This window comes from Varanus komodoensis, unplaced genomic scaffold (genome assembly GCF_004798865.1).
Source record: "Varanus komodoensis strain SLA01 unplaced genomic scaffold, ASM479886v1 scaffold10, whole genome shotgun sequence".
Classification (NCBI taxonomy): domain Eukaryota; kingdom Metazoa; phylum Chordata; class Lepidosauria; order Squamata; family Varanidae; genus Varanus; species Varanus komodoensis.
In genome coordinates, this window is record NW_025335269.1 from 8,555,169 (window position 1) to 8,577,050 (window position 21,882).

General features: G+C 42.0%; 1 protein-coding gene across 2 annotated transcripts; it reads left to right on the plus strand.

Annotated features, from left to right (window-relative positions):
• The first annotated feature begins 900 nt into the window (after positions 1-900).
• On the plus strand, positions 901-20,286 carry PDIA4 (protein disulfide isomerase family A member 4). 2 transcript variants are annotated; one of them, XM_044453880.1, is made up of 10 exons: positions 901-1,366; positions 3,967-4,144; positions 6,759-6,964; positions 8,338-8,476; positions 9,489-9,694; positions 12,206-12,364; positions 14,199-14,350; positions 18,376-18,532; positions 18,623-18,856; positions 19,426-20,286. In XM_044453880.1, the coding sequence occupies exons 1-10, from the start codon at positions 1,273-1,275 to the stop codon at positions 19,839-19,841; spliced, it is 1,941 nt and encodes a 646-aa protein (XP_044309815.1). In that variant the 5' UTR covers positions 901-1,272; the 3' UTR covers positions 19,842-20,286. The 2 variants fall into 2 exon arrangements, with proteins under 2 accessions (XP_044309815.1, XP_044309824.1); XM_044453889.1 differs by having other exon boundaries at positions 3,970-4,144.
• The last annotated feature ends 1,596 nt before the right edge of the window (positions 20,287-21,882 follow it).

The following is a 21,882-nucleotide window of genomic DNA, read 5'->3' on the forward strand; positions in this document are numbered from 1 at the left end:
GCGGTCTTTGTTTTCTTGTATTATAGAAATGCATTACCCCAACCACCCTGCCATCTATTTCCATTTGCTTCCTTGTAAGGATCTGTGGCAAGGCACAGCTACAAAAGCCTCAAGTTACTTCATCTCGAAAACACCAGTTCTGCTTAAAACCCTATATATAGTATTTATTCACCAATAACGAGTGTTCACTGATATATATTGTAATCTATGTATGCATATAATTTTTCTTACTTTTTATATCCCTTTTGTTGGAATTTCACAATAAAAATGTTCAAAAAGTGAAAAAATAGAAAATGCTCGTTCTTCATACCCCTCCTGTTAATTGCCTACAATAAGTTTTAAACGCAATAAAAGCTATCAGCAATATGACTCGGTTCTGCTAAACCAGAGCAGCACGAGAGCACTGCTCCTTATTCGATATTAATTGAAGCAACAGCCTCCGATCTGGTATCCTCCAGATGTGTACAGCTACAACTCCCATCATCCCCTGGTGTTTTGCACAGCAGCAGGGCACAGACAGCGGAAAGGTGAACTGGACTATCACACGACCAACCCATTCAGCGCTCTCCCAGGGTTCAAACTGACGTGGAATAGCCTAAACGGCTCCCGCCTGCCCAATAATTCCTTTCTTCCCGCCCCGGCTTCTATGACCTCATCATCCTCGGACCATTCCCAAAGCGAGAAGTGGCTTCCTGGGCAGGCCAGCTCCGCCCACCAACTCCTCAACCCATCCTCCGTTTCTTTTGTCCCGTTTGCTTCTTCTCCGCCCCAGGATTTGTTTGCGTTTCCAAACGAGTGGCAGGCGGTGATTGGTGGTTTCCAGACTAGCCAATCAGGGACAGGCACCTCAGAGCAAGTTTATGGGGTTTTTAAAAAAATCCTCTAACGCTGAGCGCACACCCCTTGTACCCTTCCACCTACGCGTGCGGTCTCTATCTTCAGGTCATTAAGCGAGGAGAAGAATTAGAAGAAGTCGTGCAACGTAGTTAAAATGCGAATAACTCCCTGCTTGTAGGGGCCGGACTAGCGCTTTGCAAAGCGGACGTTCTTGAATATGCCAGGGCGCTTATGAGTAGCTGCAACGACTTGCAGTTTAGAATTCCGTCAAAGACGAGTTGCTTATGATTGGCTTGTTCACGCAGGTTTCCCAGAGTCTTTCTATAGCCAATCGGAGCTCAGGACTTCCTGGGATCTCGTCTACTGGGAGGAAGAGGCTCGCCTTTAGGGAGGGGTGGTAGGCAGGGGAGAGAAGACTTAGAGGAGCACGCAAGGATGAACATTAAGAGAGTGTGCCTGCTAACGCTTCTCCTGGCACTGGCACAGTTGGCTCTTCTGGCAAGCTGTCAAGACGAGGAGCGAAGGGAAGGTAAGCGTGTTCGTTCCTCTGAGAAGAGCCGCTCTCCCAGGCCTGGGAGAAGCTTGCTTGGGGCGTCCGTTTGCGCTGGGGTTAGAAACCCCAAGAGAAAGGAGCGCCTAACGGCAGATTCTTCTAGAGACGGAAAGGGAGAAGGCCTCCTGTTGCGGGGGACGCGGGGCGCAACGTAGCAGCAGGACCCTTGGTGGAGAAACCATTAGGAAAAATAGCTGGCAGGAAGGCAAAATGGGCTATATAGAAGCGGGTGGGACGTCAGTGTTTCAGAGCAGAAGAGCCTGCTAATTTTTTTTCACGATTTCAGTGTATTTTATTTAAATATATTTGCATGCAAGATAGAGGTGGTACCCTTCTCGACGTACAGGAAGGCCATGGGTTGTAGTTAACGTCGGTCTAATTATTAAAGCCTAATTATTTAAATAGATCTGCCCTGAGTACGGCTAACACTGAATGAAACCCCAGTTTGGACTCGGTACCTGTTACTTTTTGGTACTGCTAAATAGTGTCTGCAAAAGGATGTCATTTGTTTAGTGCTGCAAGGACATATTTCGCAAAGTTGGTAGATATATTCTTAATGCAAATGTAAAATGTGTTGTACAAGAAAACGTTAGTGCTTCTTAGATTGATAGAAGGTAAAAAGACATTGTCTGTTTAGTCATGCAGGAGCTTATATTTATGGGCAGTGTACCTAGGAATAGAGAAGCTAGAGGTAGTAATTGGGTAGAACTTTTCTTGGTAGCTTTCTGGAGGCATTCAGCTGCTGTTGGAAACAATGTTGGACATTACTCTGATTCAGTAATATTGACTCTTAAAATCTTAAGGCATGATCCTATGCTAGCTTGGGTAGAAGAAAAAGACCTACTACTCCCATTATGCCCCGGCCAGCTATAGGCATGCTGGGAATTGTAGGCCAGCATGCCTACAGTTGTCTACATAGGATTGCACCCTAAGTGAATTTAGGGACAAGAAATGCAAGTTAGTAGGTAATGAAATATTTCAGCATACATCCTATTTCTGGATACTTCTGGGGTTAAGCTTATATAGAAATGCTTGTTAGGCCTCTAATTGCTTGCTTGGAGCACATGTAGCAAGAGGCCATACCTTATGCTTTGATTGCCTGAAGATCTAGGTTCACCCTGTGACATCCTTAAATCGGGCTTGGAGAGACATCTCTCTGAAACCTGGAAGAGTTGCTTCCAGTCAAGATGGATCTGATAAATAAAATGATGGTACAAGGCAATTTCTTATATATCTGTATAATTTTTCTGTTAAGATTTCTCAAGTAAAGTATAGAAAAAACATTGCATATTACACAGAGTTTGTACAAAAGCAGCTCATGCTGGATTGTGTCAGTTGTTTGCTTGGTAGTACAAGTTCTCTGGGGAGACCATGTTTATAATTTTTAACTAATGGTTTGGCTGCATGTAATTAAATCCTCCTTAAACTGTATAATTAGTTTTGCTCATGCATATAAACTGGGATCAAAGCCAGAATTCAAGGTAAATTTGTTTATACCTGATCTAAAGTCATATTTTCTCCTCTCAGTTCATGGTTAATCATTCTTTTTAATTTCATCTTATTGAATGGGGTCACAATTTTTGAGATTATAGAACAGAACCTTTGAGATAGAATGTAACAATTGTCATGGAAATTCTAAAAAAGATACCTTACACATACATCTTTCAGCACAGGTCATGCTGAAAGATATTGTGACACATTATTGTAAATTGGGGCTCTGACCTGAATGTTCTTTGATGTTAATCTCCTACTTTACCTTGCACATATTACTCACTTAAATCTCTGTTTTAGAACAGGGAGGAACATAAGCACACTGGGAAAAGGGGAGTTGTTACTTTTCCGAAATATTTCCAAAACAGTTTCCTTTGTTTAGAGCCATGGTAGGCAATGTGTAGCTCTCCAGATGTTGCTGCTCTGCAGTTCCTTACATCCTTCACCCCACTGGCTGTGTTTGTCTAGGGCTGATGGAAGTTGCACTCTTTATCCACTATGGGATTTTTTGCGTGGTGGGGTGACTTGATAATTCCACTATCAGCATATTCCGTGAAAAAGCCTCTGTTGCAAACATTTAGCACTTGTTTCTCACCATAGCCAGCTTGTACAGTTTCTAACCCATGGAGCTCAACACTAATTAGTATTCTAGGAATGATTGTCTGCAGTCTGTTCTTGTTGGTAAGGGTGGGGCAGTGAAGTAGGAAGTTTATTGAACTCCATCAGAGGACTGAGATGTTGGGTGTTGAAGCCTTGAGGGGACATCCAAGGAAGTGGGAGCAATGGGGTGGGACTCACAGAGGCCTAGCTAGGGAACTGTAGACTAGGGAAACTGAAGAGCTGAATTTGCATGCTGATTTGAACTAACAAGCTGAATGCTTGTCTGCTGTGTTCTAGCTCCTTTCCATGACTGGATATCACTTCTTATTAACTGCCCTTGTCACAAGTTGGCAGCAGAACTTTTGGAGAACTTGTTTGTATGGTTGGCTGAGTTCCCTTCCAAACATTAGGGCTATACTGAAACAGAACTGTATATATGTGTTTGATGTGCATTAGAACAGATTGATTTTTTCCCCTTCCTTAAGCAGATGCTGTTACCAAAGAGGAGGCCGGAGAAGAGGAGGAGGAGGAGGAGGAGGAGGAGGATGAAGATGACGATTCAGAAGTAAAAGAGGAAAATGGTGTTCTGGTGTTGAATGATGAAAACTTTGATACTTTTGTTGAAGGCAAAGATACTGTTCTTCTGGAGTTCTATGCCCCATGGTAAGGTTGACTCTCCCAGCATTTCCTTTGAAGTTGATTCAGACTTACTTCTGCAGATAGGTTTGCTGCTAGAAAAGCATATGCTCATTTCTCTTTTACTCAGTTTGAATCCTTAATCTTAATATGACTAAACATGACATTGTTATTATTTTTGCAGTATTTAACACTGACCTGTGTTGTTGTTGTTAGTCGTGAAGTCGTGTCCGACCCATCGCGACCCCATGGACAACATTCCTCCAGGCCTTCCTGTCCTCCATCATACCCCGGAGTCCACTCAAGCTCACACCAACTGCTACAGTGACTCCATCTAACCACCTCATTCTCTGCTGTCCCCTTCTTCTTTTGCCGTCTATTGTTCTCAGCATTAGGCTCTTCTCCAGGGAGTCCTTCCTTCTCATTAGGTGGCCAGAGTATTTGAGTTTCATCTTCAGGATCTGGCCTTCTAAAGAGCAGTCAGGGTTGATCTCCTCTAGGACTGACCGGTTTGATCGCCTTGCTATCCATGGGACTCGCAGGAGTCTTCGCCAGCACCACAATTCAAAGGCCTCAATTCTTCGGCATTCAGCCTTCCTTATGGTCCAACTTTCACAGCTATACATTGCAACTGGGAAAACCATAGCCTTGACTACATGCACTTTTGTTGGCAGGGTGATGTCTCTGCTTTTTAGTGTGCTGTCTAGATTTGCCATAGCTTTCCTCCCCAGGAGCAAGCGTCTTTTAATTTCTTGGCTGCAGTCCCCATCTGCGGTGATCTTGGAGCCCAGGAAAATGAAATCTGTCACTACCTCCATTTCTTCCCCATCTATTTGCCAGGAATTGAATGATCTTAGTTTTCTTAATGTTGAGTTTCAAGCCAACTTTTGCACTCTCCTCCTTCACCCGCATCAAGAGGCTCTTTAGTTCCTCTTCACTTTCTGCCATGAGAGTGGTATCATCTGCATATCCGAGGTTGTTGATATTTCTCCCAGCAGTTTTAATTCCAACTGGTGATTCATCTAGGCCCACCTTTCTCATGATGTGCTCTGCATACAAGTTAAATAGGCAGGGCAACAGTATACAGCCTTGCCGAACTCCTTTCTCAATTTTGAACCAATCAGTGGTTCTGTGCCCAATTCTCACTGTTGCTTCTTGACCCACATACAGGTTTCTCAAGAGACAAATAAGATGGTCTGGTACTCCCATCTCTTTAAGAACTTGCCACAATTTGTTGTGATCCACACAATCAAAGGCTTTAGCATAGTCAATGAAGCTGAAGTAGAGGGACCTATGTTCCCTCTGAATTTGGTTTTCAAATTCCAGTATCAGATCTTGGTTTAGAGAGAAATCTTCAGCTGTATTTCATGAGTGTGTGAGATTCTGAGTGCAAAATAATTTTATCTGTTTTATACTTATTATATAAGTTCACTTGGAATACTGCTAAAACCTGATGAGTTTTACTGGGTTTATTGTTTCTGGTTTTATTTTGAATCCATGTACTAGATCAGGGTTTTCTTTTCTTTCTCAGTAGTTACCTATTAGTGTTAGTATAAAAAAATGAAGACATTAGGATGCAGAGGAAAAAAGATTATTGTCTGTACTGTGCAATCATGCCAGAGGGTAAAAAGATTTCATTTAGCTGAGGGGGAAAGCAGTCCCCAGGTGGCTCATGGTCCCAGCCTGCATTCCATTTTGCTCAGAACCCAGGGCAAGCTAACTCTGCAGGCAAGAAACTTTTAACTGAAGAGTGTTTTTGCATATGATTTCTGATGCCTACCTGGAGAAGGACTTTACTGTGGTAGTACCCTAGCTTTGGAACCTGCTCCTCAGAGAGGTGCACCTGGTGCTGACACTTTATTCATTTTGGAACCAGGCCAAAACATTTGTATTTACCTGGTATTTCAAGGTTTGATAGTATTTCAAGACAGACATTTTAATTTTTTCCTTTTCTATTTTAGTTGTGCTGCTGTTGTTGTAAGCTGTCTTGATATCTGTGTGGTATAGATGGGATATAAGTGTTTTTAATTAAAGTCTTCACCATATGACTATGTACATGAAATCTAACAGGATTCCTGTCAGGTGCCTTTAATTGTATGTGCAAAACTAGAGATGTGAAGGCTTAGGAAGAAAATGCTCAACTAGAGGTGTGAGTATATCTTGATCAGGGTGGAGAATTTTGGGCTCCTGGGCCAAATCTGGTTCTCAGGGTTTCCCCAGGTGGTCCCCAGCCCCCTTTGATGGTGGTCTGGCCTTTTGACTGATTTCCTCCCATTCCAAATGATTGAAGTGCCTGTTCTGCTGCCCCATTAGTGCAGCAAGTGTTTTAAGTGGAAATTTGTTATTTTGAACTTGTCCCCCCTTTATTCATTTCTGTACTGCAGAATAGCCAAAGCTGTCTGGTAGGTTTATAGTGGTTTATAAAAAAAATAAAATTACTAGAAACAATTTAAAAGTGAGGCCCCTGCATCCTTTTCTGAAATGGAATCTGCACCTCTGACATAGGCACGCTGCCTAGCTAAGCACTGTGTTGCAGTGCAACCCGCCCTATCCTTAAAAGTGTTGTAGTTTTGCAGTAGAGTTCCGTAAAACCAGATGGTCACTGAATTCTTCCTTTTGTGCCTCCCTTCCCTCACTTCAGGTGTGGGCACTGCAAGCAGTTTGCTCCCGAATATGAAAAAATAGCCAAAGTGCTGAAAGAAAATGATCCTCCCATCCCAGTTGCCAAAATAGATGCTACATCAGCTTCTGCCGTTTCAGGCCGCTTTGATGTTAGTGGTTACCCAACCATCAAGATCCTAAAGAAGGGTCAGCCTGTGGATTATGAAGGCTCAAGAACAGAAGCAGGTAAGCAGTCCCATGCTAGTACTTAGTTTTGCATTAGCGGTAAAATAGGAATGAAGGATCTCACTTCTTTCGATACAGGCTGCTACACATGGCCTGTCATTTAGTCCACACATAAAATACCTCCCTGATGGTCTAAATAAAGGAAGCGCAGGTATTCTTTTGCATGTTACAAAGATGCATTGATGTTAAAACAATGCACATGTGACTTGCACACCATCTTTCCTTGCTTATATTGCAAAGGGCAGGCATCTGCCCATAGGGAGATGTAAGAGCTTTATCTACTCTGAGAATGTCTTCATCTCAGAGAAATTGCCAAGAAATTGCTAGTGGCATGTACATGCAACAGGCATAGGCATGCTTGATTATTTTTCTTACTGTTCAGTCTTATGCGTGTTTAGAAGTGCAGAACATTGGCTCCATCGTGCTGTGAAAGATAATGCTTAAAGCTAAGGATCTTTCATTGAAAGATCTTTAAACAGATTAATTGCACTGCTGCATCACCATACAAAAATACCCTGTGCTTGCTGGAGATTTTTCTCAACTCCCAAGGCAGTTGCAGGTGGATCTTAGCAGTGTTGGTGAGTCAGTCTAGAATTTCAAAGCAGTATTGGTTAAGAAGTACTGTACTGCAGTTGTTTTTGCAATGGCAGATCACAGCCAACTTACAGGGCAGTTTTCCATTCCACTCAGGTGGATTGCTGGGAGCAGCATGTCCAGGTAGTAGACATGGGCGTGGCTGATAATACATCTTAGGGCTTAAACTGCTGTATGCTTGGACAGAACAAAAGACCTTCAACTCCCAGCATGTCCCAGCTGACCATGCTGGCTGGAGCATGCTGGGAGTTGTAATCTTGTTCTTTTGTGTAAACTTGTATAGGATTGTGCCTGTAGTGTATTTGGTATAACAGGCAGTGTAAAAAGCCAGTCCCTCAGTGTGCTGTCTCACTGTAGCATGACTACACTTGCGGTGGGGGCAACCTGTGTCTCGCTTGTTTTGGCCTGCAAAATGGGGAGGGGTCATGGGTGTTGTAGACCAAAATATCTGGAGGACCATAAGTTACCCATCCCTGGCCTGGATAGCTCGGGATAGGCTGCATTCTTCATATCAAGGAATACTTGTAGCCTGTATCCCAGTGGTATTCCAAGTATACCCCTTTACTTCTGCACATGTGAATGAGAAGTGCTCAGCTGGAGAATATTGTGCTGAGGGCACAAAGGGTGGACAGGTTTCCTGTGCCCCGGATCAGACATGGGGTGAAGCACATGCATACAGTCCATACGTGTCACCTTGCTGCATTAGCCCCACACTGCAAAATGACATCACCTTTGTCAGTTAACAATTACTTGTTCTTTGTGACTATCACTCTCTTTAGAAATTGTGGCTAAAGTGAAAGAAGTTTCACAGCCAGATTGGGTTCCTCCTCCTGAAGCAACATTAGTGTTGACCAAAGATAACTTTGATGAAACAGTAAATGAGGCTGACATAATTCTAGTTGAATTCTATGCTCCATGGTAAGTATGTTTTAGCTATCACATCTTACTATTTCCTTTGATGCAGAATAGTGTGTTGGCTTTGTGTACCTTGCCCCAGATCTAGAATCACAGGGCATGTGCAACCTAGCTAGCCCTCTATTTCCAATTCTATGATGTGTGTCAAGCTGTTTTGTTGCTGAGGGGAAGAGAAGTGTAGTCTGTGATCTGTGTTTCTCACTGGACTGTAGCATTTATCTCTTCAGAGTTTGATCTCTTATTTGGGAAGAATTATAATAGGTTTAGCCATATATGAAACATTCACCCAGTTCTGATTTGGCTGTTCCTGCTCTGTAGTGGTAAAAATAAAAAACATGAAGTTTTCCTAGGTTTGTAACATGCATTCTAATTATGTAGCTTAAAACTTTTACTGTTTTTTAAAACGGTTCTTCAAAATAGTCCATCTTCCTTTGTGCTGTGTTTGGCGCCAGAATGCCATTCATTCAGTGAGTTAGATTTAATTGCAGATTTGAATGACCTCTGAAGATACATTTAGAAATACTTTTTAAAAGCAGGAAATACATAAACAAGTCTCACAGGGTCCATCCTCCTGAAAACTTACATTTTCCATTGGAGAAAGTACATCTCTAAATTTAATCCAGTTTTGCAGTGTGAAGTAAATGCATTTTGTAATATAAAATGACTTGACTATATCCAGTTCTTCACTGAGAAGCATGATTTAAATTACAGAGTTGAGAGCCAGTGCATTATCTTCAACTTTCCTCTTTGTGTATGTGCTTCTATATCTAGCTCAAAATGATGACAGTATACTTGAACCTTCTGCATAACCAGGATGTGTACATGGAAAATTAACATGTGGCATTCACATCAGGATTTAGAGATGTAATTGTGAAATGTATGCTTGCTCACTTTGTTAACATGTTAAAGTATTATCTTCCCCCCATCCTTCAGTTGAAAGAATAAATTCCAACAAAACTGAAAAACTGTGCTGCAAAACTTTAACACTTTTTTTCTCTCTCCCATCCTCATTTAGGTGTGGACATTGCAAAAGATTAGCTCCAGAATATGAGAAAGCAGCTAAGGAGCTTAGCAAACGTACCCCTCCTATCCCCCTTGCAAAAGTTGATGCTATAGCTGAAACTGATCTTGCAAAGAGATTTGATGTGTCTGGATACCCAACTCTCAAGATCTTTCGCAAGGGCAAACCTTTTGACTATAATGGCCCAAGAGAAAAATACGGTATGGCAAAGTGTTTTGTTTTTCATCTTTGCAATAAACCTGTGAGTCTGATCCCAGTTGTATTTGATAGATGAGAAACTGAAACTTTTGAGTTTGACTTTGCTATGAGCTACATAAATTGTCCACAGGTGACTTGGGATTTCAGCATCAATTGAAGTCTAGTGCTCTGTCCTCTTCTGCGTCTTACCATCTGCTAAGACAAATGAAAGCTACAGTCTGGAATTTCTGTTTTGGAACTATATTCCAACTATAGTTTTGAAACTACATGCTCTATGCTTTAGCATTTCTTTCTCCTACTATTTGTCCCGATTTGGAATGCTGTATGCACTCTTCATGGGCAAACAAATTATTAAGGGAGAAAAAGAGAATCTTGTTTCATATAAAACAGTTTAGCTTTCTCCATTCTGGGAGCCCTCTTCGCTCCTCCTAAACCACACAAAATCTTAGTGCATTGCAAAACGTCCTGAGGGTGCACCTTTGGTTCGTGGAGGTTGATGGCTAAAGGATTGTCAAGCCTCATCATTTTCCTGTGCGAACTGAAAGTGGATGTCTTTCTCTTCCTTGTGGTTTCACATTTTACTGGGAATGGCAGAGACTGGCAGGTAAATTTCCTTCCCAGCAGATTTGTCTGCTGCAAGCCTTGATTTTTCTGACCGAGACATCCTGCAGAGTTGTCTCAAACCACTGACAAAGATGGGTTTCATGCTTAATGCAGACAGACTAGGCTTTTTCCAGGCACAATATTTGCATGAGTAAACACAGTATTACTTATTTTTTTCATAGTGTTTCTAGGCTGCCTTTCAGGGCAGGAACTCTTACAAGGTGACTTTACAGCTGTAACACTCAGTATAAAAAAACAATGGCTACAGTAAGAAAACAGCCACCATATATGAAAACAATCAACACTAGCAAAAAGCATCCAGCCTAGACAGTATGAAAAGCCTCCTGTACAGTGTCAGCTTCAACACAGAAACGTCCACTAGTGTTGCTGCATTCATAGGAGGCAGCCAGCTATTTTCCAGATCATGGAGCTGCATATATCCCATGAAAGTGATCCTAAAGCTGCTGCCAGCTGTATTTACCTGGAAAACAAACTTCCTTTTGCTGTATGGTGTGACTTCAAAGGGGACTGCATAGGTGCCCGATAGTGAGTTCTGATTGTGTAGGCACAGAGAAGAGCAAATTTGAAGAAGTCTGGGCATGACTTTGAAACCACCTCGTGCCTGTAGATTTAATGTTTCCTTTTTCAGGTGCAGTGGGACATGTAGATAGGCAAAATGCTGATATTTAAAAATCATAGTTGTGGAGTACCGTGATGCAGTTGGCTGGTATGGGAAGCCCTTGTATGATCTGAATTTTTCTCATGATACTGAATAATGATATCAAGCCAGTGTGGGTAGTGGTTAAGAGCATGGATCTAGGACTTAGGCAACCTGGGCTCTACTCCCTGCTCAGCCATGGAGCCCATTGAGTGACTTTGGGCTAGTCACAATCCCTCAGCCCAACTTACCTCACATGGTGGTTGTTGTGGGGATAAGATGGAGAGCAGCAAGAGGAGAATGATGTAAACCACTTGGAGTCCTTTGTAGAAAAGAAAAAGGTGGGATAGAAATCTAATAAATATGTAACCATAGCAAAGCACCAAGGGAACCACCTCAAATGCACAGTAACCACACTACAAAGGTAACATGATCAGCTCTAAATATTGGGTTAACTCTGTACTCTAGAATCATACATATGTTAATCTGCTTCAGTCTGACTCAATTTGTTGTGTTTGTCCCTAAAGAATTACTTATTTGTTTATTTTTAAAGGCTTTATACACCAGTGATTTAAAAAGCTTTCATTGTTTCATCAGCATTGAAATTCAGTAACCAAGAAAACAGCAAACAGGCACTTAATCAAACGTTAAGCTGACTAGCAAGCAAACTACATTAACATTAAACATGGTTCAAAAAAGTGGTGATAAAATGCATTAAAAAGCCTGCAGGTGGAACATTAATTATTTTAAAATATACAGTCCCAAGGCACTGTATGACAGCTTGAAGACTAAATAAAGTTTTCAGTTTGTTGGAACTGCACGTTCAGGACCACATAAGGCAGGGAATCAAAATGAAATCTCAGTCTTTTTTTGGATTTTTTCTTCACGAATGCTCTTCATTTCCTGTTCATGGATTCTTTAGACGTGGTTGTGACTATGAAGATTCCATTTTTATAGAGTACTTTGGGGTGAATTTTCTTTTAGTGGGGAGAATGCAGCATTATTGTGAAAGCAAAAAACAAAAACGCAACTTCCACTTGCATATTTGAGCTATTCTGCTATTCCAGATTGCTACCCAGAAAAGGAAGAAAGAAAACTTGGTGTGATGCTTGGGACACAATTCTGTGACAAATCTGAAAGCAGATACAGCAGATTAACCACATAGTGTTGAAAAGTTGTAATTTTAAAAGGATGCTTGTAACTGCACATTTTTTCCCAAGTAGTAACATGAGATTGTGTCTTTCGCTAACAGGAATTGTTGATTATATGACAGAACAGGCTGGCCCTCCATCCAAACAAGTACAGGCTACCAAACAGGTACAAGAATTCTTGAAAGATGGGGATGATGTCATCATCATTGGGGTGTTTAAAGGAGACCAGGACCCAGCCTACCAACTGTATCAAGATGCTGGTATGCTTTTCCATTTATTTGTAAATAACTTGTCAGAATGTGCACACTGTCCACCTTCACATGAAAAGTGCTTTATTAAACCTTTAGAGTGCATAGTAGCAGGGCAGAACTTCCTTTAGCTGCTAGACATGCATAACTTGAGGAGTTAAATATTATTTTTCATATTCTTGAAATTGCAGGTCCATGGCTTTCAAATGGTGCGTTGCATCGAACTGCCTCCCCTTGATACTTTTTAGGAGTGAGGAGGCACAGTCCCTCTGCTAGTGCTAGACCAGGAACAGAAAAACAGATATAGAGGCAAATCAGAGGCAAATACATGAAATAGTGTAGAAGAGGCATTAAAAAGTGAAGAGTGAAAACAGGAGTGAATTTTAAACTTTCTAGAAGTTTAGATTCTGCTTTGTATAATCTAATAGCAAGCAACAGAAAATAGTAGATGCCTGTCTTCTTGGAAGGGAACATGCATATTATATGAAAGAACCAACAAACCTCCCTGGTTGAGCAGAAAAGAGGCAGCCTAATCTGGGAGAAGAGGCAGCCCTCCTTTGGTCAGCTGATCTCAGAAGAACATTCTAGAACTAGGAGAGAGTACAGAAGAAAGCCAGTGTGGTGGTGTGGTTAAGAGTGTGGAACTTGGGATTTGGGTTCTAGTCCCCACTTGGCCATGGAGCTAACTGGGTGACTTTGGGCCACTCACAGACTCTCAGTGCATCCTACCTCACAGGGCGGTTGTTGTGAGAATAAGAGGAGGAGAATTATGTAAGCCACCTTGAGTTCCTTGAAAGGGAAAAAAGTGGGATACAAATATACTAAATAAAAAGACTGCAAGTAAGGCTGTAATCCTATGCATGTTTAGCTAGGAAAAGTCCTCCAACTATGGCTGGCTGAGGAGTGATGGGAATTGTAGGACTTTCTAAGTATGCATAGTAATATGCTTTAAATTGTTTAGAGGGTTGGAGCACTTTTATGACTGGAGGTTAAGGCAATTTAAAAGGGGATGTAGGATAACTAAGATATGATGATGGACATTTACTGTGTGGAGAAGAGAGGTTATTTTTTCTCTTGGCCATCCAGTGAAATACATTTGCAACAAATTCAGGACAGATGGAAAGTACTGCTGTACACAGCAGCATAGCCCAGATGAAATGATGAGTCCAGCAAGACTTGGAATGATGTACTTGGCCTTCTTCTCTCTGAGTTTGGCGGAAGATGATTAAAGGTTGCTTCTTCCAGTATTGAATGTGCTGCATTTTGCCTTCCTTCAAGGGATTGTTGGGGGGCAATTTATGAGGTGTGCCCAAAGCTTCGTATAGCTTGTTCTGATAATGCTTAACCCTGGTATCTGATTGGATCAGTGCATAATTTAGCATTCACTACCACAAGGTGTGAACATGCCCATCAATCAAGAATGCCTTTTAAGAAAAAGATTAGGCATGTTCATGGAGGGTAGATCTGATAATGGGTATTAGTCTGGTGGAGCCAGGCAATAATATGTCTCTAATTATTAGGGCAGTGAGAGCTGGGGACAAACCAGGGTTGTCCTTTGTCAGCTTGCAGGGGTCTACGAAGTCCTTGATTTTTCCATTAAAATTTAGGAAGAACTGTCTTAGAAAATACTCGAAAGCAACCATGCTACCAGTTTGGTAGTAGCAGCAGGAGCCTTGGTGAGGTGGGCTGGCCTCAGGGTGGGCTAAAGTTGCCCGCCCCTGTTCTGGAGCTTCATAGGTAAGGGTACTCAGGCTGTGTAAAGTATTTGGATTGCTGAAGCAGAGATGCAAAACAGTTTCCAAACTTTTTAGGGGGGATGTTTCCCCAACTTTTCTTCATTTTTCAGCTAACAATATGAGAGAAGAATACAAGTTCCATCATACGTTCAGCAAAGAAATCATCAACTTTTTGAAAGTTGATTCTGGGAAAGTGGTGGTGATGCAGCCTGAAAAATTTCAATCAAAATATGAGCCTAAAATGCATGTTTTGGATATTCAAGTAAGTACTTAGGCCAATGTGTTATTGCAGATGGGTTAGCTCTGTTCTTAGAGGGAGCTGTTTATGTCTACTGAATGTTGATGCTCTAGACTACATTTATTTATTTATTTATTTATTTATTTATTTATTTATTTATTTATTTATTTATTTATTTATTTAAAACATTTCTATGCCACCCCATTTGCAAAAAGCCTTGGGGCAGCTTACAAATACCATTCGCACAATTAACCTTAAAAATTTTGGAGACATTTCGGCACAATATAAAACCCAATAAATAATCAGTTAACAATTAAAATAACTTTTAAATAAAAAGGTCTTGGCCTGGCGCCAAAAAGCAATAATGATGGCACCAGGCAGATCTCTCTGGGGAGCGCATTCCATAGGTGGGGCGCCACCGCAGAGAAGGCCCTCCTCCGGGTACTCACCCTCCTAATATCTTTCACGGAGGGTTCCTGGAGGAGGGCCTCTGCTGCCGATCTCAGGGGGCGGGAGGGCATATATGGACGCAAGCGCTCCTTTAGATAACCAGGTCCCAAGCCGTTGAGGGCTTTATAGGTGATAACCAACACCTTGAATTGGGCCCGGACTTCAATGGGAAGCCAGTGAAGCTGATGGAGGACTGGGGTTATATGAGAACAAGGCCCAGTTCCCGTCAGCAACCTGGCAGCTCTGTTTTGCACCAATTGAAGTATCCGGACTGTCTTCAAGGGCAGCCCCATGTAGAGCGTGTTACAGAAGTCTAATGGGGAAGTTACCAGTGCATGTGTCACTGTTGCCAGGCAATCGTTCTCCAGGTAGGGGTACAGCTGCTGGATCAGCGGAAGCTGAAGGAAAGTGCTCCTCGCCACCTCCATCACCTGAGCTTCTAATGACAACTCTGGGTCGAGGAGCACTCCTAAGCTGCGAACCCTGTCCCTCATAGGGAGTGCAACCCCATTCAGGACAAGGTCCAGGTCTTCCACCCCAAAGCGCGACCCACCTACCAACAGGACCTCCGTCTTTTCTGGATTGAGCTTCAGTTTGTTGGCCCTCATACATCCCATTACCTCAGCCAGGCACCTGTTCAGTACAGCCACTGCCTCACCTGGATTAGTTGAAAATGAGAGGTAGAGCTGGGTATCATCAGCGTACTGATGATTCCGCAGCCCACCCCTCCCAATGACCTCTCCCAGTGGTTTCATGTAGATGTTGAATAGCAAGGGGGACAAAATGGACCCCTGCGGAACTCCATGGCATAACTGTCATGGCGCAGAGCCATAGTCCCCCAGCACCACCTTCTGGAATTGGCCATTGAGATAGGAGCAGAACCACTGCAAAGCAGTGCCTCCAACTCTCAATCCCGCTAGCCTATCCAGAAGGATACAATAGTCAATGGTATCGAGAGGTCCAAGAGAACCAACAGGGACGCACTCCCCATCTCTCTGCCACCACCTGCTCTAACACCTTGCCCAAGAACGGGATGTTGGCCACCAGTCTATAATTGGCGGCCACCTCTGGATCCAGGGATGCCTTCTTTAGGACTGGCCGGACTACCACCTCCTTTAAAGGGGCAGGTACCCGGCCATCCCTTAGAGAGGCATTGACAACCTCCAGGATCCAGGTCCCTATCCCATCCTTGGCTTTCTTAAGTAGCCAAGATGGGCAAGGGTCCAGTAAGCAGGTGGTAGGACGTACTTGTCCAAGCACCTTGTCCACATCATCAGGCCGCAACAACTGAAAGTCATCCATCAATTTAAAATCTGGGGGACCGTTTCCAATAAATACAGAGGTATTTTTACACTGGTCAAGATCAAATACTGGCCTATAGCTGCAGTTCCTCCTGCTCCTTCAGGATGGACTTGCTTCTTTTATCTGTTCCTTGAGTTGCAGGGGCTATGTGTGAACATGATGGAAAAGCTCCTAATGGTATAGACTTGGCTCACAGCTTTAATGAAACTGTATTGTATGTATGTGCTAACTATTGGAGCAAAACATTCCCCTAGATTTCTTCCTGTTGGAATGCCTGTTGCCAAGGGCCATTAGGTTGGCAAGCCCCATGAAGGGGGTTTTTCTAGTACATTCATATCTATGTAATGCGCTTCAGTCAGGAATTCAGGTGTTTTGTAGGCTCTTAGGAAACCTCTGCAAACCGACCCCTAGTTGTTGATGTGTTTTCCTTAAAGCGTGTTTGTGCTTTTAGTTGTGATTGCTGGCATAGATCATTTCTATTGATTTTTCCATTTTAATGTGTACGTTACCTTGGCAGAATTTCATCCTTGGAGGTGGTGTACATATACGATAAACAAGTAAATGACAAACGCTTTCTCCACAAGGTCAAGTTGGTTGAGAGCTCTGGCAGCTTGAATGAGCATGTGAGAGTTCCCAATATGCCCACTTGAAGCAAAGTTGGAGAATTTCAAGATGACAGATGTATACAATCTGAGCTATTCAGTTGTGGGGGAGAGCAAGCTTGGAAAATGGCAAATGGCTTTTAGCTAGGATCCACTAAAGAAAAATGTCCGTGGGGAGAGTTGTTTAGAAACCCTACTTGGAGAGGCAGAATGTATGTAGTTGTTCAAATTACAGTGGTACCTCAGCTCAGGAATGCCTCAGTTCACGACCAAATCAGGTTGTGAACATAAAATTCAGAAAAAACTTGCCTCAGGTCGCAAACTCTGCATCTGGTGGCGATTGCGAGCTCAGGTGTCTTCCCTGCATGATCACAGTCAGGGGAGGGGGGGGGAGATGGCCGCAATTGTGCTCGCGGGGGAGGGAGATGGCCACGATCATGCCCGTCTTCCCTGCCCAAGTACGACCACAATCGCGCTCTTGGGGGGCAGATGGCCACAATCGTGCTGGGGGTGGGAGGAGATGGCCAAGATCCCAGTTGCACTCGTGCAGGGAAGACGGGCGCAATTGCAGTTGTGCTGGGAGGGGCGGAGGTGGCCGGGATCTTTTTGTTGTTACTTTGTTTCAATTTTTGTGATTAAAAATGGTTACAGAATGGATTAACCTTATTTACGTTGAACCTTATGGAGAAATTTGACTTGGGTCACAACCAGTTTGGGCCGCGACCAGAGTCGCGGAACGGATTAAGTTGGTGAGCCGAGGTACCACTGCATATGCTGCATTCTGGTATAAATAGCGTTCAAAGTGGTCAAAATATTAAAATAGAAGGTCGAATCAAAATTGTAATTAAAACATATATGCAAGTTGGTGATGAACATATTAATAAAAAAGAAACTGCACCAACTAGTTGAAGCCTACTTCAGCACTCATGTTCTGGAATAAACTGTTTTACTTCCCAATCTCTTAGAACTGAGTTCCCACAATGTAGCAAGAACCTGCTGCCCAAGCTGTATTGCAACAGTTGTAGGAAATGCAACATGATATCCTGAATCTTTTAATTTAGGATTGGGAAAGTTTTTTCCCTTCTGCAGGCCACATTCCCATCAAGGAAATCTGTGTGGTTATGTGTGTTGAATGGGTGGGTGGGTGAAATACCAGTAATAGGCTGGACATGTACAAAAGCTATTTTCGTACTGCTACTTTCTCTTGCATGCATGATTATGTTCCTTCCTGACCCAACTATTCCTCTTTCTTTATCTTCCACCCTTCTTGTCCCGCACAGCAAGAAGCTTTATTCTTTTCTAAAAAACCAAGTTCACTGATACTTTTAAAAGAGTCATCCCATCCCAGCTGTTTCCTTCCTGAAAACTGCTCATTGCAGCAGTAATTGAGTTTTTGCAGGATTTCCATCGGCAGCTTAATAGGAGCAGAATTGCTGTGATGGGGATGCTGTGGGCCAGACAAAGAGGCCCCCTTGGTGACTTCTAGGCTGGAAATCCCATGGAAACTATTCATATATTAAACTTACGTGAGATTCCTTAGGCTGAACAGTGTAAACTATTTTCAATGAAGGTCATAAACAGTACAGTTCTACAGGTGTTCTTTAAGTCTAGATCAGTACATAAATGATGTTCTGTGAAATGTGAACTCTTTCTGACATCACATCCACTGGATCTATTTTTTGTTACTCTAAACAGGAATCCACTGATGTTGATAAAGTGAAAAGCCATGTTTTAAAATACGCCTTACCTCTTGTTGGTCATCGTAAGACTACCAATGATGCTAAGAGATACACTAAGAAACCTTTGGTGGTCGTTTACTATACTGTAGATTTCAGTTTTGATTATCGTGTTGGTAAGTATACCTAAAAATTATCACCTTTTAAGAGCCTTGTACAAAACAAACAAGAAATCTCTAACTTCATTGTCTGCCTGTTGTCTTTAGCTACTCAGTACTGGCGAAACAAAGTATTAGAGGTGGCTAAGGACTTTCCAGAGTATACTTTTGCAATTGCTGATGAAGACGACTATTCTTCCGAGATCAAGGATCTTGGACTGATAGACAGTGGAGAGGATGTAAATGCTGCCATCTTTGATGAAGGGGGCAAGAAATATGCCATGGAACCAGAAGAGTTTGATTCTGATGTGCTGAGGAAATTTGTTCTGTTATTCAAAAAAGGTAAGTTGTGATTGGGTTGTAAACAACTTCTTGTTTTATTTTGGGTGTAGAGTAATTGGCCATATGTAATCATTCCTTGTGGCTAGTACTTCTCCCAGAAGTACAAAAAACCTATGGTGTAACATTGTAAAGAGAATGCTAACTCCCAGCCTTCTGACTGTCAGACAGGTGAAGTAGGAGCAAAATTCCTTGGAACATCCTATTCTGTTCTTTGCATGCCTGATGATTGGTATTCTTACCTTCATTAGAACCAAGCAAATTGTCACAAATCATGAATAAGAATTTGAGTTCTTCAGAATTCATGAAGCTGCATATTTAAGCAGAAAGAAAGGAGTTGGGAGGGAAAAATGACATTACTGTGGATTAACATGTTCTAACGAAATGCTGTGAAAGATATTTGCTGACATGCTGAAAGCATGTGCTTCACAAAGGTTATAACTTGTGTCTTGCTTTAAGGCACTAAAATAATACTATAATTAGGCTAATAAATTCTGTAGGCTAATTCTGCAAATTTAATTATACGAAACATGGTTTTTGCGTGACAGTGTTCTTTGCATTTCCATTCCTAGGTAAGCTGAAACCCATTGTGAAATCCCAGCCAGTACCAAAAAATAACAAGGGTCCTGTGAAGATTGTTGTTGGTAAAACATTTGAATCCATAGTGATGGATCCGAATGCGGATGTTCTCATTGAATTTTACGCTCCCTGGTGTGGACACTGCAAGAAACTTGAGCCCATCTATACTGAGCTGGGTAAAAAATACAAGAACCAGAAAAATCTGGTCATTGCCAAAATGGATGCTACTGCAAATGATGTCCCCAGTGACAAGTACAAAACAGAAGGATTCCCCACCATCTATTTTGCTCCGAGCAACAAAAAGAAGAATCCTATTAAATTTGAAAGTGGGGAAAGAGATTTGGAGAGCTTGAGCAAATTTGTAGAAGAACATTCTACCAAGCTAAGCAGGACGAAAGAAGAACTTTAGGTGCAGCGAGGATCATGTTTAACAGGGTCATTGCAAAGTTACTGAAAGGTTGATTGGGGGAACAGTGCAGCGTCTGGAGCAAAGGGGATTTGAGGTAGCAAAACTGCAGTATGAGATTTTTGTATTACAAAACAAATCTGAACACTGAACTTTTTGATGTGAATGTTTTTTATTAGTTTACTGGTTTTGATTGGTGGAAAAATATATTTTTTGTGACTGACTTGAACTTGATTTTTTCTCCCTATTCCAAAGCAAAGCTTTTATAATACCTTAACAGTTATCAAACAAATCTTGGCCAAACAAGGTTGTGTCTCTTTATTAGTATTAAAATGGGGAAGTATAACTAAGAATTGGTTCTTCTGTGCTTTGCCAGACATGTGGCAGTTTATGCTTCCAGGTCTTTTACTTTGTATGTCTTCATTCAGAAAAATAATTCTAAATGAAAGTGGTGTCTGTGCCTTATTTTAAACAATCACAGTTCCTATGAAATTTATTTTTCATGTAAGGACTGAGGCAGACTGAGAGCACTCATCTGGCATGAGTAAGGGTAAAGGTGATCCCTTTGCTTTTTTCTCTTGGCAGGAAGAGGGAAAGGCCATTACTGGCTCTGCAAGTTTGGGGGGGGGGTCCTATGGAATGGCAGTTCTAATTTAGTGGAAGCACGATAGGCAAACAGATTTATGTCTGTTTCTTTTATGGAAAGGAAAAGTGGTAGCACTGAGAAAGCAGTGGCCTTCTGTGTTTGGCCCCTGACAAATACTCAGCTTAGCTACCCTCTGCATTCATGCCTCAGAGTGGGAAGAAAAGGATTTAGAAGAACTTGAACAGGAATATTCCCTCTGAAGGAATGGTTGCAAAGCCATTCCAGATGGTTTTAACACAGACTACATTAAACCTCCTTTTAAAAATTAGCATGCTAATTCCTAAAACCTGAACACAAGTTCATACAATGTTGCCAGTTGTGCTGAATTCCAGTGTGTTTGATGCTCCCTACCCCCACAACAGATTCCTGATCTTACACTACACTGACAGTTCTATCACTCCTATATAAAAAGTACCACTAAGCTGCATTTTCCATAAATTTTAAAATCTTAATTTTGTACTGATTCTGTTTCAGCGTATTGCTTTGCTCCTTTTCTTAGTTATGCTCACAACATTGGAATCCCTTGTCCAAAATTCCAACCTCCACACTGCACTGCTTCTCATCTTCCTCCAATTCCTCTGTGCCCATCTCCTTTTGGTACTTCTCCAGTTTTATTTTCCCTGCCTTCTACTATCAACAATCTTACATGCCAGTTCCTCTTACTCTTGTGTTCATGTTTCTTTCCATCCCTTTTCGTGAATATGAAATCTAGTTCTTTTCTCTCCCTTACCGGAAAATATGTCTTCCCAAAAGCCCACATGATTGATCTACTGCTTAATTTTCTTTGTACCGTTATAAGAGAACATTCCCCACAATTGAAATGCTCTGCAGTCTTTATCATGAGCAAACCTACCAAGCCCTATTGAAAGGCTTTTCTATAGTAAACCATATTTTTATCGCAGTGGCATAAGATTTTCCTAAAGAGATTTCTTCATCTAGAATCCAGGTTATTTCAAAAACATCTGTTAAAATATTTGATCTGTTCAGTGGCTTAGAAATGTACAAATAGAATGTTCTGCAGGTGTGCTGTCCAAAAACTGCCCATAATCTAATTGCTCTCCCCCAATTACAGAATTCTTCCTCGTACTAGTATGCATCTAAGGAAAAGAAAAGCCACAAGAACTAAGACTGGAATCTGTGAAAATCTCGTTGGGCAGAAAGGAGTACAAAAACTGGCTGACTCCAAGGCTGCCCTTTTGGGTAGTGTTGCATGCTTCTCTGCAGCTAGAAAGTTGCAGGACATCTGGATGATAACAGAAATGATGGCGGGAAGGAGGAGCAGAGAGCAGCCTGTGGGAGCATAGCAAGCAGTGGCATGTCTGTTACTAGGCAGAGATGGATGGTAGAGACTGGATGGCTGGAGGGGCTCCTAGACTGGCCACCCTGTTCAGGGCATTT